Here is a 15,863-nt window from a genome sequence, read left to right as displayed (position 1 = left end):
TGAATCTTTTCATCAATTCTTTATGCCCACAGAGACCAGCATCTCCGTCGACGTCTCCACCAACACCAGCTCCATCCTGGAGGGAGAAAGTCTACGCTTCGCTTGTAGGGTCCGCTCTGTGGACAACCCTCAGAGCCGCCTGTCCGTGGCCTGGCAGCTGATAGACAAGCAGAACCGGCGCAGTGACGTGGTGTTGTTGGACCGAGAGGGCACCCTACGGCCAGGACCATCCTACCAGGAGCGCGGTGGCTTCGGAGGCATCCAGATGGAGCAGGTGCGGCCGAATGCCTTCACCCTGGAGATCTTCAGCAGCCTCAAGGCCGACGAAGGCCAATATGAGTGCCGTGTGGCCGAGTGGGTGCTGGGTCCAGACGCGGAGTGGCAGATGATCGGGGAACGATCAGATAGCACCCCGGTGTCCATCACCGCACTTGGTAAGTAGACATCACCATGCTGACTCATGGGTAGAGCTGCTTAGTAAGGAAGATAAACGTGGAACAGAGAGAAGCATGGAAGGCGAGAGAAAGATAGGAACAGAAAGAGACAGCCTGAAAAAGTAGAGAAGGAAGAGAGAGAACCTAGAACTTCACAAAACAGAGATGGAAAACCTAGGACAGAATGGAATAAGGGAAAAAAAGAGAGCTAGAACCTGTAAAAGAAACAGAGGAGGGGACAGAAACAACTTAGAACAGGAAAGAAAAAGGGGAGAAAGAACCCAGAGAAGAAAAAGAGAATGAGAATACTGAGGACCTGGAACAGAAGAGTTTTTGGGGTAGAGGAGACCTTGGACAGAGGGTATTCAGGGGGACCCGAGAACCTGGAAAATAAGGGCTGTGAGAGAGACCGGAAACCAAAGGGAAGCAGGGAGAAAAATGGAATCTGGATAGAAAACAATGCAGGAAAGACCAAGAGCGTGAAGCAGAAGAGATGGAGCATGGATCAGAAGGAAGCCGAAGAAGGAACCTAGGAACAGAGGGCATGCAAGGGGAAGCAAGGAATTTGAGGAAGCAGCAGAAATAGTCTGAAATCTAAGAAAAAATAGAGAAGCAAGGGAGTTTGTAGATGATTTAGGGCTGCACAGGGGACACCTGGTAATCTGAAAGATAAGGTGGAATGGAAGCCTGGTAGAAGGTTATAAATATAGGAGGCCACAGGAGATTTGGGAGCCTGAGAGAGGAGGTAGCCCGGTAGAAGGTTGTAAATTTGGGAGGCCACAGGAGATATGGGAGCCTGGGAGAGGAGGTGAGGCTGAAACAGTGAAGAGGGTGGACAATCTATGAGAAAGGACATCGGGAGGCAAGTGGAGAGTGGAAACGAGTGATAGAATCTGGAAAAGGCTCAGTTAAGGAGGTTGGGCCACATAAAGAAGATGTGGGATGGAGGCAGGAGGTAGAGATGTTTCCCACGGAGGAAGGGTCGGATTCGGTAGGGGGGCAGTGATCGAAGGAAGCTGAAGTTGATTCCCCGCCCTCTTCACTGAAACCTGGATGAGCCCCACTTCGGCCCCAAACATCGCAACCGCCATCCCGATGGCTACAAAATTATCCAAAAGGACCGCCTCAACTGTCTGGGAGGAGTCATCTCCATTGTACACACACACACACACACCCTCTGCCACAACCAGCTCCGACGACCACCCACCCGACATGGAGCACCTCCACTTCCAGATCAGACCAACCTGAACGCCCCCCTCCGCAGCACTCTCGCCCACAGACCTTCCGGACCCTGCCCCCCCTTCAATGAAGCCATATCCAACTTCATCGCTCACCACGCTCTCGTCACAATGGATTACATCGTCCTTGGTGACCTCAAATTCCATTTGAACAACCTCGATGACCACAACTCCTCATCCCTACTGGAGAACCTTGCCACCATTGGACTCCCAACAACTGGTCACACCTCCAACACACTCTGTAGGGCACACGCTCGACCTCATTTTCTCCGCAAGCAACATCACCGTCAGCCACATCTGTGAGCCACACTGACCGACCACCACTGCATCCACTTCTACTTTTCCAAGCCCACTGTACGCCACCACGATCCTCGCAAAAACTGAAACAAGGTCACCGAAGACCAGCTCACCGCCTCCCTCAGCACAACCCCACCACTGTCATCAACAGACGACAACACAGTGCGCAACCTCCACCGTTGGATCTCCGATTGCGCCAACACACTGGCTCCCCTCAGGAAACCTTCAGGCAAGTAGCCCTCCAAGAAATCCAGCTGGTTCTCCCCACTCTCCAAGAGTCGAGGCGCACCCTTAGATGGCTCGAGAAAAGATGGAGGAGCATCAAGATCGTGGCAGACCACTCAGCCTTCAAATCCACCGTCACCGCACACCACCACCTCATCAGAACAGCAAAGAAAGCAGCCATCCAGTAATGCATCAACGCCAACGCACACTAGAGCAAAGCACTCTTCACCGTGGTCAAAGAAATCGCCAAACCCAGCACAGAGACAGCAAGAATTCCCGTCTCTCAAAACCTCTGTGATAACTTTACCACCTTCTTCCACCGCAAGATCAAGGAGATCTATGACAGCTTTACAACCCAACACCCACCCACCCCACCCTCAACCACCGCACCCAATGGTTCCAGAGCCCAGCAGACCTTGCCCAACTGGACCAGCCTCACCTCTTACGACACCCTCAGGATATGTTTTGTTATTTGGCTTTTGTAACGCGCACAGCTACTCAAGAGTTTCCCGGCGTGGCATCCAACAAGCAACATACAACTGAGCAAGGCGCAACTTAATTAAACAGCAGAGTCTTTAACTGCTTCCTGAACAACCTGAGGTCTTGAGTGTTCCGATATTGGAAAGGAAAGATAATGAAGAGCATCCACTCCCGAGCCCCCTCACACCCCCTGCTGCCCTCACCACATATTCAACAGCCAGCACCTCCATCGCACCCAAACTCCGCCGCACCATCAACTGCTCCATCGAGTCTGCCACCTTCCCTGAAGACTGGAAGCACGCAGAGACAACCCCCTGCTGACGAAACCCTCTGCCAACCCAACGGACCTCAAAAACTACAGACCCATCTCTCTGCTCCCCTTCCCAGCCGAAGTCATTGAGAAAGCCATTAACGCCCAACTCTCCGAATTCATCAAAATGAACCAAATCCTGAACCTTTCCCAATTGGTCTTCAGAAGCAACCACAGCATCAAGGCCGCTCTCCTCATCTCTACAGATGTCATCCACACCCTCCTAAACTGAGGTGAAACTGAAGCTCTTATCCTCCTGGATCTCTCAGCCACCTTCGAAACCATCTCCCACAACACTGACTTCCGCAACAAAGCCCTAGAATGGATCCGCTTCTTCCTTACTGGCCGAACACAGAGTCAGGCTTCCACTGTTCAACTCAGAACCCACAGAAATCAGGTGCGGAGTGCCTCAGGGATCCTGCCTGAGCCCCACCCACGTCAACATCTACATGCCCCGCTTGCAGCCATCTTCAGAATTCATGGACTCAATATTGTCTCCGACGCCACCCACACAGACGAACCCACAGCTGCGAAGACCAACTTCCACGACGGGATGAAGGCTGTTGCCACCTGGATGAAGGACAGCTGCCTCAAGATTAACTCAGACAAGACCAAATTCCTCATCCTGGGCTCTACCCTCTCTGCCTTGGACGACTCCTGGTGGCCGCAGCGCTCAGAACTCCCTCCCCCCCACACACGCACGGACCAAGCATGAAACATCGGATCATTCTGAACTCCTTGTTCTCAATGAACTGCCAAATCAAAGCTATTCCATCCTCCTGCTTCCACACCCACCGCCTGCTTCATAAGATCTTCAAGTGGATCCCCAACAAGTCCAGGTAAATGGTCACCCATGCACTTGTCGTCAGCAGACTCGACTACGGCAATGCACTCTACGCCGGCACCACCCAGAAACTCCTAAAGAAACTGCAAAACATCGAGAACGCCTCCACCAGACTCCTCCTGAACATCCCACTCAGCAGCCACATCACCGGCCACCTGATACACCTTCACTGTCTACCTATCAACAAAAGACTTACCTTCAAGCTCCTTGCACTCGCCTAAAAAGCCCTCCACAATGCCAGACCAGCATACCTCAACCACCGACTCTCCTTTTACACACCCACCAGACATCTCCGCTCCACCCAACAGGCCCAGGCCACCATCCCACGGATCAACAAGACCACAGCTGGAGGAAGATCCTTCTCCTACCTCGCTGCGAAGACCTGGAACTGCCTGCCTCTGCCAGTCAGGCAATCACCATTGCTGCCGCAATACAGGAAGAACCTCAAGACCTGGCTGTTCGACTGAACCACAAAAGCAGCCGCAGACCCTCAGCGCCTTGAGACCCTCACAGGTGAGTAGTTGTGCTTAATAAGAAACCTGCTTGATTAATTGACTAAGAAGGATGAAGAAGAGAGGACATGAAAGGGGTGGAGGCGACAATGAATTGTCGGCGCTGGGACTGAGGTGAATTGTTGCACCCCTAAGATGATCAACTGCGGAGGTGAAAGGTTCAGTAGCGCATCAGTGACCGCTGAACACCCTTGCTGCGAAGCTATAATGCTGTCAGCCCATGCCTCAATCACATGTGTCTATTGAATGGTATAGGTGACTGGTCTGTCGTTAAGCCCGCCTTATGAGCCATGCAGCCCTAGAGATGAAGGTCTGTAGGTTGCTGTATCCGCTCTCTCCTCTCACACTCTTCTATCCTCTCTCTCCTCCTCTCTCCTCTCTCTCCCTCCCTCTTCCTCTCTCTCTAGTTCTCTTAGGCTTTCACTCTCTCTCCCTCCCGCCCTCTTCCTCTTTTTCTCTCCTTCCTCTCTCTCCCCTCATCCACTCTCCTCCTGTCATCCTGTCTCTCCTCTCACCCTGTCTCTCTCCTCTCACCCTGTCTCTCTCTCCTCTCACTCTGTCTCTCCTCTCTCAGCCTCACTCTCCTCTTTCCGCCTCCTCCCTCACCCTCTCCTCTCACCTCTCTTTCCTCTCTCACCCTCTCTCTCTTCTCTCACCCTCTCTCTCACCCTCTCTCTCTTCTCTCACCCTCTCTCTCACCCCCTCTCTCTCCTCTCACACCCCCTCTCTCTCCTCTCTCACCCTCTCTCTCTCCTCTCACCCTCTCTCTCCTCTCACCCTCTCTCTCTCCTCTCACCCTCTCTCTCACCCTCTCTCTCTCCTCTCTCTCTCCTCTCACCCCCTCTCTCTCCTCTCACCCTCTCTCTCTCCTCTCTCTCCTCTCTCTCTCCTCTCACCCCCTCTCTCTCACCCTCTCTCTCTCCTCTCTCTCTCCTCTCACCCCCTCTCTCTCCTCTCACCCTCTCTCTCTCCTCTCTCTCCTCTCTCTCTCCTCTCACCCCCTCTCTCTCCTCTCACCCTCTCTCTCTCCTCTCACCCTCTCTCTCTCCTCTCACCCCCTCTCTCTCTCTCTCACCCTCTCTCTCTCCTCTCTCTCTCCTCTCACCCCCTCTCTCTCCTCTCACCCTCTCTCTCTCCTCTCACCCCCTCTCTCTCTCTCTCACCCTCTCTCTCTCCTCTCTCTCTCCTCTCACCCCCTCTCTCTCCTCTCACCCTCTCTCTCTCCTCTCACCCTCTCTCTCTCCCCCTCTCTCTCTCTCCTCTCACCCCCTCTCTCTCTCTCTCACCCTCTCTCTCTCCTCTCTCTCTCCTCTCACCCCCTCTCTCTCCTCTCACCCTCTCTCTCTCCTCTCACCCTCTCTCTCACCCTCTCTCTCTCCTCTCACCCTCTCTCTCTCCTCTCACCCTCTCTCTCACCCCCTCTCTCTCCTCTCACCCTCTCGCTCACCCTCTCTCTTCTCTCTCTCCTCTCTCCCCAGACGCCGGCTTCGCCGTCACCGCCATCTCCCGCACCCCGGGGGTGACCTACAACGACTCCTTCGACCTGCAGTGCATCCTGAAGCCGCACTACCCGTCCTGGGTGCCCCTGGCGGTCACCTGGCGCTTCCAGCTGGCCGGGTCCAGCGACTTCCACGACCTGGTCACCTTCACCCGGGACAGCGGCGTCCAGTGGGGCGAGCGGGCCGCCAACTTCCGCAGCCGCACCGCCATCGAGAAGGCCGAGTCCAGCAACAACGTGCGCCTGAGCATCAGCCGGGCCAGCGACTCGGAGGCCGGCAAGTACCAGTGCCTGGCGGAGCTCTGGCGCAAGACCCACAACAACACCTGGACCAAGATGGCGGAGCGCCTGTCCAACCTGCTGGAGATCCGCGTGCAGCGGCCAGGTGAGGGCAGGCCGTGCGTGGGGCGCGGCGGGGCGTGTGGATGGAACCCCGTCAGCGGGGCGTGGGGATGGAACCCCGTCAGCGGGGCGTGGGGATGGAACCCCGTCAGCGGGGCGTGGGGATGAGACCCCGTCAGCGGGGCGTGGGTATGAGTACCAAAATGGTAGTAAGTTTAGGATTTTGTCTTAAGTTAGTTCTGTGAATCGGGCCCCACGAGTGGACTCAACATGTATCGTGTGATGTGACCATGAGTGACTCAACATGTATCGCGTCATTCGACCATGAGTGCAATCTCAACATGTATTTCTGTATTTGTGGTTTGCATTTCTATTTACTGAGATCCATAAGTCCTTCAAACATAAATTCTAATCAAAGCAACATGGTTGTACAAGAGAACTTCAGCGTGATGGTTGCCTGAAGGTAAGAGCATTGATGGGTAACATTAAGTACTAGGATGTAGGCATAATCATTGATCTACATGTAAATGTATGTACATAGTATGCATGTTTACGTTATCAATGAAAGTCTGGCGGGGGAGGTGTTTGGGATATGGTTGATAAGCAGAGGGCAGCTGTTGTCCCCTCAGGAACGGCGTACCTTTTGTAGTATGTAGTATACTATATGCTGAACCTTGGAGTGCTCCTAGTCCCCCCCCCCCGCCCTCGCTGTAGTAAGTCGAGGACAGATGTAGTTCCCTCGAGCCTGTATGCTGGACCTTGACGCGCTCCTAGTCTCTCTCCCCCCCTCGCTGAAGTAAGTAGAGGACACATGTCGTTCCCTCGGGAACAGCGTACCATTTGTATTACATAGTATCGTACGGAGCCTGAATGCTGGACCTTGACGCGCTCTAGTCCCCCCCCTCCACCCCCCCTCTCTGTGGTATTACATAGTACCTACTCAGGAGGCCAAAAATTTGGGGATAGAAATTGGATAACAAACTTGCCATGGGGGATCAAGTGAGCCTGGTTTCTTCTTCCTGCTTTATGATTCTAAGAATCATAAGGAAAATTAAGTTCTTCCTAACCGAGAGCAACCTTAAGACAGTGGTCATGGCCCTTATAACATCGGGCTTGGACTATTGGAACAGCCTATATTTGAACATACAAAAACAACATTTGTATAGACTGTAGTTCGTCCAAACCACAGCGGCTAGGCTACTGTCCGGTACATCCAAATGTGTCTCCGTTAGAGGAGAGCTTAAGAAGCTACACTGGCTCCCAATAAAACAGAGAGCCCGGTTCAAGGCTCTTTGTATAGTATTTAAAGCCATCAATGGAATTGGACCAAAGTTTCTCAGGCAAAAATGTCACTGGTATATCCCCGGTAGAATGCTACGATCCACCAGCGCTAAACAAGTGCATGTCACAATGGCTAACAAATAAAGCTGGAGAGGTAGAAGTTTTACTAATTGTGCCGCTAAGGCATGGTATGAGCTTCCCCTTTCCCTCAAAACCGTTCCTAATCGCCTTACGTTCAGGAAGGGCCTGAAAACTTGGCTTTTTTCACAGTAGTATTCTATTCAGCTCTCCAGGGAGGCCAACACTAAGCGCCAGGACACCCAATTGTAATTGAACGCTCTACAAATGCATATAACATAACATAGTATCCTACGGAGCCTGAATGCTGGACCTTGACATGCTCCTAGTCTCCCCCTCCACCCTCTGTGGTAAGCAGAGGACAGATGCTGTTCCGTCGGGAACACGGCGTACGGTTTGTATTACATAGTATCTTACGGAGCCTGAATGCTGGACCTAGACGCGGGCAGAAATTTCCACTGCCCAGGCTTTCGAGCCTCAAGAAGCGGGCAGGGCCGGACTGGGAACCAAAACCGGCCCTGGCAAAAGTGCTTGGCCGGCCCCCCCTCCCCACTTGGGTGGGGGGTTGGAAGTGCCGCCGAGCGCTTTGCTAGGGCCAGTTTTCCGCCGATTTTGTTGCAGGGCCAATTTTGCAGCTATGCTGCAAAAAACGGCCCTGTAGCAAAATCGGCCCCCAGGGGCTCAAAACCGGCCCCCACCCGTGCAGCGCACCGGGGGATTGCCTGGTGCCCGCTATGGCCAGTCCGGGCCTGCAAGCGGGTTGTTCTGGCACAACTCGACTCTAGGAGAGAAGGTTCGATGTCGGTAGGGGTGGGTGTTGCAGATCAGGGCGTGATCTTAGCGCGGTGCGGAGTAGTTTCAATGCAGTCGGGAGGCCCAGGTTGGCAGAGCGGACTGACGAGGACAGGATGTACAAGGGTGAAAGTGTTGCATGAGTGATTGTGAAGCGGATGGTGCATGCCTTGTGTTCCCTTGTGCGCTTGGGTGAGTAGCTTGTATTGCGATCAGTGCCTCAACCCCGATGTTGGCGGCGAGAGGTGGGTGAGGGTTTGCGGAGGGTATATAGTGGTCTTGCAGCACCACCGATGGTCTTGTCCATGGGGAAGGAGCAGTGTGATGGTTTCACCAGTAGGAGGCAGGGTTCCAGCCAGAAGTGGATGGTTGCACTCAAGTAGGGTGACAAGAGAGAAGGCATGGTTGTGATGAGACGAGGGGAGGACGTGAGACTGTTGTGAAGGTGCGAAGAGAGATGCGAGGGTTGGTAGCGCGGCACAGCCTCCAGCAGTGATGGTTGCTGAAAAGCTTTGGTAAAAAGTAAAGTTGAAGAGGGCCTCTTTGTAAACATCTCAGTGTTTGTAGGTGGATCTGACTGCTCTTGTGAGGTGCCTTAAGTAACTGCTGAGGTATGGTTAGGGCCACTGGAAGTATGCAAATGTGTGGCTGAGCGATTTTTGCATAGTTATAGATTTGATGCATTTGCCGCATAATCCAGCGTCTGCCACATCATTCGCAGATTTTAACAAAAAACATTTTGTTTCTAGATCAAATGGTTCAAAAGTTACTAAAAATGTAGTAATACGTGTTGCCGAGCAGTGGAGGGTACTTTGCAAAGCTTGACTGGTCACCTTTTTGTTGCGGATTGTAGTCATGAGGTGCAACCAATGCCCGACAGTGCTGCCAAGTTTAACAAGCATTTGCAATGCAATAGGTCTCGCATTTACGAGGGTTTGAGCTATTGGCATTGTAAAGCACAATGCCTTATATTCATGTGTTGTTTTTAAAACCGATAAATAAAAGGCATTGTCAGGCTCCAGCACGTGTTTCGGGTGCAGGCTACAGTACAGATGTTTCCCCGTGCAGGCTGCAGCACAGGTGTTTCTGGGGCTCAGGCTGCAGTACAGATGGTTCCCAGGTGCATGCTGCAGCACATAGGTTTCAGGAGTTCAGGCTGCAGCCCAGGTGTTCTGAAGGTGTCAGTAACAGTCCCCCGTGTCTGCCTCTGGAGTGAGGCCTGCAGGGGGGGAGAGGGCCGGGGTCGCCCGGCCAGTATAACCTGCTCTCCCAGCGGCGGAGCCCTCGGCTCTGCTGACACGGGTGGGGTATCCCTGCTTCCCAGGCTCCGCTCTGGCACCAGGGCTGGGGCGCTCCTCCCCCGCTGCCCTCCAGGCTCCATCCACTCTCACACCAGGGCTGAGGCTTCCCTCCCTAGGTTCTTCCCCACCACTCTCTGCTCTCTCACCAGAGCTGAGGCTTCCTGATCTCCCCCTCCCCCTGCGGCCTTGGTGCGCTGTGACCTCATCCTCCACTCTCACACCAGGGCGGTCCTGTCCCTCCCTCCTCTCACCCTGGGTGGGAGTTTCACCTTCGGTTCCCGTCTCCCCAGGGCTGAGCCCTCGTCCTGTCTCTCTGGCCTTGGGGGGGGTCTGCGGATGGTGTGCCCCCCAGGGCCCTGCTCCGCTCCCACCCCAGGGGCTTCCCTCCCTGCTCTCCCCCCTCCGGCCTTGGTTCCCCCCCTCCCGGGGCCCTGGAGCGGTGAACAAAGGCCCCCTCTGTGCTGGAGGGCGCTGACAGGCGTGTGACTGACGTGTGTGTCTGTGCAGTGCCCTGACGGGGTCAAGGTGCGTGCTGCACGGGCTGGTGACGTGCGCTGCGCACTGGCTGTGTGTCCTAGAGAGCAGGCCAGTGTTAAACCATGCAGGGTGCATAATAAAGTTAGATTCACAGTGTAATAAAGCTCATTTACAGGATGTGTGGATTTACAGGGGGGGCAAAGCTCGTGCACGTCCACAGACGCTGCTTCGGGCTTACACCAGTACTGGGGGTGGCTGGGGAGGGGGGAGGGGTCCTTTGGGGCTGCTCCAACATCACAAGCGCCTCGCTATCTGCTCCGGGCTCTGAAGTTCGCTCCAAAATCGCTCAGGACATGGGGGCTAGTGTTGTTTTACGTTGTTCTATGCTGATTTCAAGATGCTGTTTTGTGCTGTTTTATTCTGATTCAAAGATGCTGATGGATTATATGGTTGTAAGTCCCACCCTTTTATGATTTTAACAAATCAAATAAAGTAAAAGTATGTAGGCTCTGGAGTTTGGCGAGCTGCTGAGAGTGCGGCAAGGGGCTGTTTCCATTGATTTATTTATTTATAAAGTTTTAGACGGCGCTAGCTTGACCCGTGGGTATCGGAGCGCTTTACATACAGAAAGGAAAAGAAAATGTGCATTGCATCGCAGGATATGAGGGAGCATAAAGATATAAGCCACAGTATAATAGTTATGAATACAGTGAAGGGGAGAAAAACGCAGGTGGTTGGAACATTCGGATAACCACCCACCCTTGAAGGTCAAGTGAGAGGGGAGTCCACTAGGTTATTGAATCCTAGGTTAGTTGCCTTGGACGGTAAAGTATTTGTTGAGGAGATGGAGTTTCAGGTCCCCTTTGAAGCAGGAGAAGGAGGGGTTGCATCTGAGGTCTATAAGAAATGACTTCCACATCCTGGGAACGTTACCAGAAAAGGCTCGGCACTGGGACGTTTTCCTTTTCAAATTCGTTTTCCTTTTCGATTTCGCTGGGATGAGAAAAAGTGAGTTGGTGCTTCTCAGAGTTCTGGATTTTCCTTCTTTTACCAGTTTGCTGTTCAGGTGGTTGGGGGATGGGGCGTGAACGGCCTTGTGTGTGATGCAGGCCAGTTTGTAGATACATCTACCTTCCATGGGAAGCCAGTAGAGGGCGTTGATGGTTGGTGTGATGTGATCAAATCTTTCTACACCAGTTATGAGTCGAGCTGCCGTGTTAAGGACTGACCTTAGTGGGGCTTAGTGGGGTCCCAGTTAGGATGGCGTTCCCATAGTCCAGCTTGGAGAGGACTAAGGATTGTACTATTGTCTTGAGTTACTATCGCGTGATTCAAGAGTGCACAGCCTCGTTTCAAAGAATGGTATGCCAAGTTTTAATTATTTAGGTGCTCCTATGGAGACGTCTCCTGTCTTAGTGGCGTCTAATGTCTAGAAAGCTTTAACTGTGCTTCCAATCGATGATTGGTTGCATCCCATAGGGCACACTTTTGTGGTTCCGTGTCCGATTCCTCTAATGTTCAAAAAGATATCCAGAATTCATTCATGAGAATAGTATTTATTTTCATAATTCCCGATTGTCAATAGAAATTCTTTTTGTTTCTTTAGAGTTCCATAAACAAAAACAGTATCACTTCATATCAAATTCATAATTAGCTCCAATGCATTTCGGGTTCTCTGCCCTTCGTCTGGGAGCGTATTTGAGACTCGAGACTCTTAGCGGTATTCTATGTGGGAGTGAGATCGTAGCTGAAACTGTGTGTGAACGCAAAGTTCGAAGTGTGTAAATACATCTACCTTCCATGGGAAGCCAGTAGAGGGCTTAGAGGGTTGGTGTGATGTGATCAAATCTTTCTACACCAGTTATGAGTCGAGCTGCCGTGTTAAGGACTGACCTTAGTGGGGCTTAGTGGGGTCCCTGTTAGGATGGTGTTCCCATAGTCCAGCTTGGAGAGGACTAGGGATTGTACTATTGTCTTGAGATCATCTTGGGGAATGAAAGGTTTAATTTTCTTGACCTGTTATAGTGAGTTGAGCGCACCTTTTTGCAGAGTTCTTGATGTGGTCCTTCAACTGCCTAGTGACTTTACCGAGTCGAATAGGACGAGGGAGCCGTTTAGATCATCAGGCTCCTTGAGCAAGTTTTGAATTGGTCGGTGTTACTTTTCGGAGAGAACAGTATTAATTCCGTTTTGTCCGGGTTCAACTTCAAGTGGATTGCGTTAAACCAGCTTTGGATCTTGGTTAGAGTGACATTGAGGTGTTAGACGTCCCTGGGTGATTTGATTTTGTAGTAGATTTGCGTGTCAACTGCATATAGGTGGCATTGAACCCCTGCTTGTTTCAGAATAATTGTAAGGGGTTCTATGAAGAGATTGAAGAGGGATGGTGAGCGGATCGATCCTGGTGTGACTCGTGTTGGTATAGAGAGGCAGGAGTTGATTTTAATTTGTTGTGAACGTTGTTGAAGGAAGGAAGCGAACCATTTTAGTACGGTGCCATTGATGCCAGAGCGCCTCTGCAAAGTCTTGAGTAGAGCTGGATGATTTATTGTGTCGAACGCCGCTGATAAGTCAATAAGGATGAGGAGACAGGCTTCGCCTTCATCTAAGGCACTGTGGATATCGTCTCAAATATCGAGCATCGCTGTTTCAGTGCAACAACCTTTCCTGAATCCCGATTGAAAGGTGTCAAGGAGGTTGAAGTCACCCATATGTTTGTTAAGTTGTTGGAGAACGCACTTCTCCAATGTTTTAGCTCGGAACGGGAGGTTGGAGATAAGTCTGAGGTTGTTGAGATCATTAGGGTCGGCCCCTGGTTTCTTGAGTATGGGTGTGATTTGTCCTAGTTGAAGGGAGTCTGGGACACAGCCTGATGTAAGAGGAGTTGATGATTTTAGTCCAGAAAGGGGCAATGATGTGGTTGAGTTTCTTTACTATTGTGGATGGGAGGGGGTCCTTAGTGTGGGAAGTAGGCTTTAGGCTTTCAATTATATTGAAGACCTCGTTTTCTGACATGGGTTCGAAGTTTGACCAATTAGCATAATTTTTCAGTTGGAAGCGGACCTGGTTGTCCGTGGTAAGATTTCGATCTGTTTGGTCAAGGGTGATTAAAGGGGAGCAGGTTGCAAGGGAGAGAGGATTTGAGGTTTGGATGAACGATAGCTCAATTTTTGTGACTTTATCTTTGAAGAAGCTGGCGATTTCTTCGCATCTATCCTTGGTGGCATTTATTTCTTGCTCTGAGCAGATTTTGTCTTGTGAGGTCTGCACCTTGATACTCCTGTATTCACCCTTCGTGTTAGCTTGTCCGTGCACGTGTTTGTGTGTCCCTGCTGCGTCTGTGTACTACACATCCTCCCCGACTCGTGCTCGTCGCGGCCTGCATCGTGCATGTATTCACCGGTGCCTCCTGAACCGCTGCTCTCATCTGCTTCCGACCACGCAGCGCTCTTATTGGGCCTCTGGGAGCTGATGTTACAAGTCAGCGGATCGTTGAATGAACTCTCTAAATGTGCTTCGCTGCCGGGAAGGCGCGCCGGCGCGTCTCTTATTGCTTTGGTGAGCTGGGCCTGCGTTATTAAAAAAAAAACAGCGACTACAAGAGAACTGGACGGCATGCCAAGCCCAGCTGGAGCAGAGGGCTCTGGGACGCGAGCAGGAGTATCTTGTGTCTGCCACGAGCCGGAAGCGAGCCTCAGCAGCCAGCACGAGGCCCCCGGGTAGACGGGAAGTCGGGGATTCCATCGTTGACAGGAAGTGGCTATCGACCCCTGGAAGTGGCTATCGACCCCTGGCGGTGGCTATCGACCCCTGTAAGTGGCTACCGACCCCTGTAAGTGGCTACCGACCCCTGTAAGTGGCTACCGACCCCTGTAAGTGGCTACCGACCCCTGTAAGTGGCTACCGACCCCTGGAGGTGGCTACCGACCCCTGGAGGTGGCTACCGGGCCCTGACGGTGGCTACCCACCCCTGGAGGTGGCTCTCGATCCCTGAAAGTGGCTACCGACCCCTGGCGGTGGCTACTGACCCCTGGCGGTGGCTGACCCTGATGGTGGTTACCGACCCCTGGTGGTGGCTACCGACCCCTGGCGGTGGCTACCGACCCCTGGCGGTGGCTACCGACCCCTGGCGGTGGCTACTGACCCTGGCGGTGGCTACCGACCCCTGGTGGTGGCTACCGACCCCTGGTGGTGGCTACCGACCCCTGGAAGTGATTATCAACCCCTAATGGCCTGAATTTGTGGTGACATGACCACCAAGAGATTGGCCAGACCTGGCGTTTGTGAGGACGCCCGGGTTGAAGAACCTCAAACCGACCACATGGGTAAACACCCCTCCCCCCGCGGACGAGGGTCTGCTCCCCCATACCAGGCAGCCATTCCACCCAGCCGAAGGACTGAACTTGGCCTCGCGCCTCCCTGGGCCTTTATCCTGCTGTGTTTACCAGCAGCCTTTGATACTAGTACAGTTCAGAAGGATAGTTTGACAGAAAGAGGGTGCCCTAAATATAATTTACGAAAATATTGCTGCAGCGGGTGTAGACTTCCTTCCTTTCACTCCAGTGGGGCGATCATAACACATGATGTTTCTGTTCGACAATATTGTGGTTGTGATACTCTAATTCCGCGCCCTTTATAACCTCCTCCTGGAGTGGGACGCGGAGTGCCCGTCTTCCAGCAGGTAGTGGGTGGTCACACCAGGGGCACACGGGCTCTTTGTGCTGCAGGTGAGCACGGTTTGTTCAAAGATCACACCCGAGTGTGCGGAGATCACTGGATGGTAGCAGGAGGCGCCATGCTCTCGGTGATGTTACACAAGTAATGCAAGGTGCTTACACCCCCAGGATTACTGAAGGTTCAAATGTGGGGAGTATTCTCTGGGTTTCTGGGGTTATACAGGGCATGTTAAGGGCTCTGTACTCCCGCAGTCTCAGATAAGGCGGATGCATCGGGTAGGCGGTGGCGGCTGGCTCTCTGGGTCTAGAACAGAGTCCCTTTGAATCAATCAATCATGACATTTGTAAAGCGTGCTACTCACGCGTGCGGGTCTCAAGGCGCCCGGGGTTGCTACTGCTCGAATAGCCAGGTCTTGAGTAGCCTTCTGAAGGTTAGTAGGTCTTCGGTCTGCCGTAGGAGGATGGGGAGGGTGTTCCAGGACTTGGCGGCGAGGTAGGAGAATGATCTGCCGCCGGTGGTCCTGGTGCGGGGGACGGTGGCAAGGGCGAGGGCGGCGGAGCGGAGCTGGCGGTTCAGGGTGTAGAAGCGTTTGAAGAGTCCTTCTCTGAAGAGCCGACAGCTGGGCCTGGCCTTAGCTCTCATGATCAGCCGCAATCCTCCCAGGGGCTGGGGCTTGGTCCCACCCATGGGTGATGGGGCATCACCACAGGGTGCGCTAGCCCTGGTCTGAAGAACCACTACAGAACCAGCTTGGAGACATACCCGAAGTCCAGACAGATAGAAGTGGACCTAGGGCCCGATGTAGGTCGCCAAATACCGGTCAGTAATGGCCGATTTCGGCCGTTACTGACCGGTATTTGGTGACTGAGATGTAGGGGGCCTTAAATTTACAGATTCGATATATTTACCGAATCTCAAGTTTGTGATGTAGGTGGCACTGAAAACCGTGCCACCGGCCCTTAAGAACTCGTTATTTACCATGACATACTATGTCATGGTAAATAACGGATTCCTGTGTACATGCACATCTGTGCATGTACACCTGTGCCATATGGCACACATACATGCCCTGTATGT

The 15,863-nt window shown here is 52.7% G+C and overlaps 1 protein-coding gene across 1 annotated transcript in view; it reads left to right on the top strand.

Annotated features, from left to right (window-relative positions):
• IGSF3 (immunoglobulin superfamily member 3) overlaps positions 1-15,863 on the top strand; it is a 267,029-nt gene that overhangs the window by 170,822 nt on the left and 80,344 nt on the right. The window contains exons 6-7 of the mRNA XM_078656606.1: positions 33-434; positions 5,819-6,223. Coding sequence (XP_078512732.1) covers positions 33-434; positions 5,819-6,223 — 807 coding nt within the window. The remainder of the gene's footprint in view (positions 1-32; positions 435-5,818; positions 6,224-15,863) is intronic.

This window comes from Lissotriton helveticus, chromosome 8, assembly GCF_964261635.1.
Source record: "Lissotriton helveticus chromosome 8, aLisHel1.1, whole genome shotgun sequence".
In the NCBI taxonomy this organism is placed as follows: domain Eukaryota; kingdom Metazoa; phylum Chordata; class Amphibia; order Caudata; family Salamandridae; genus Lissotriton; species Lissotriton helveticus.
This window is presented reverse-complemented; position numbering and strand designations above follow the sequence as displayed.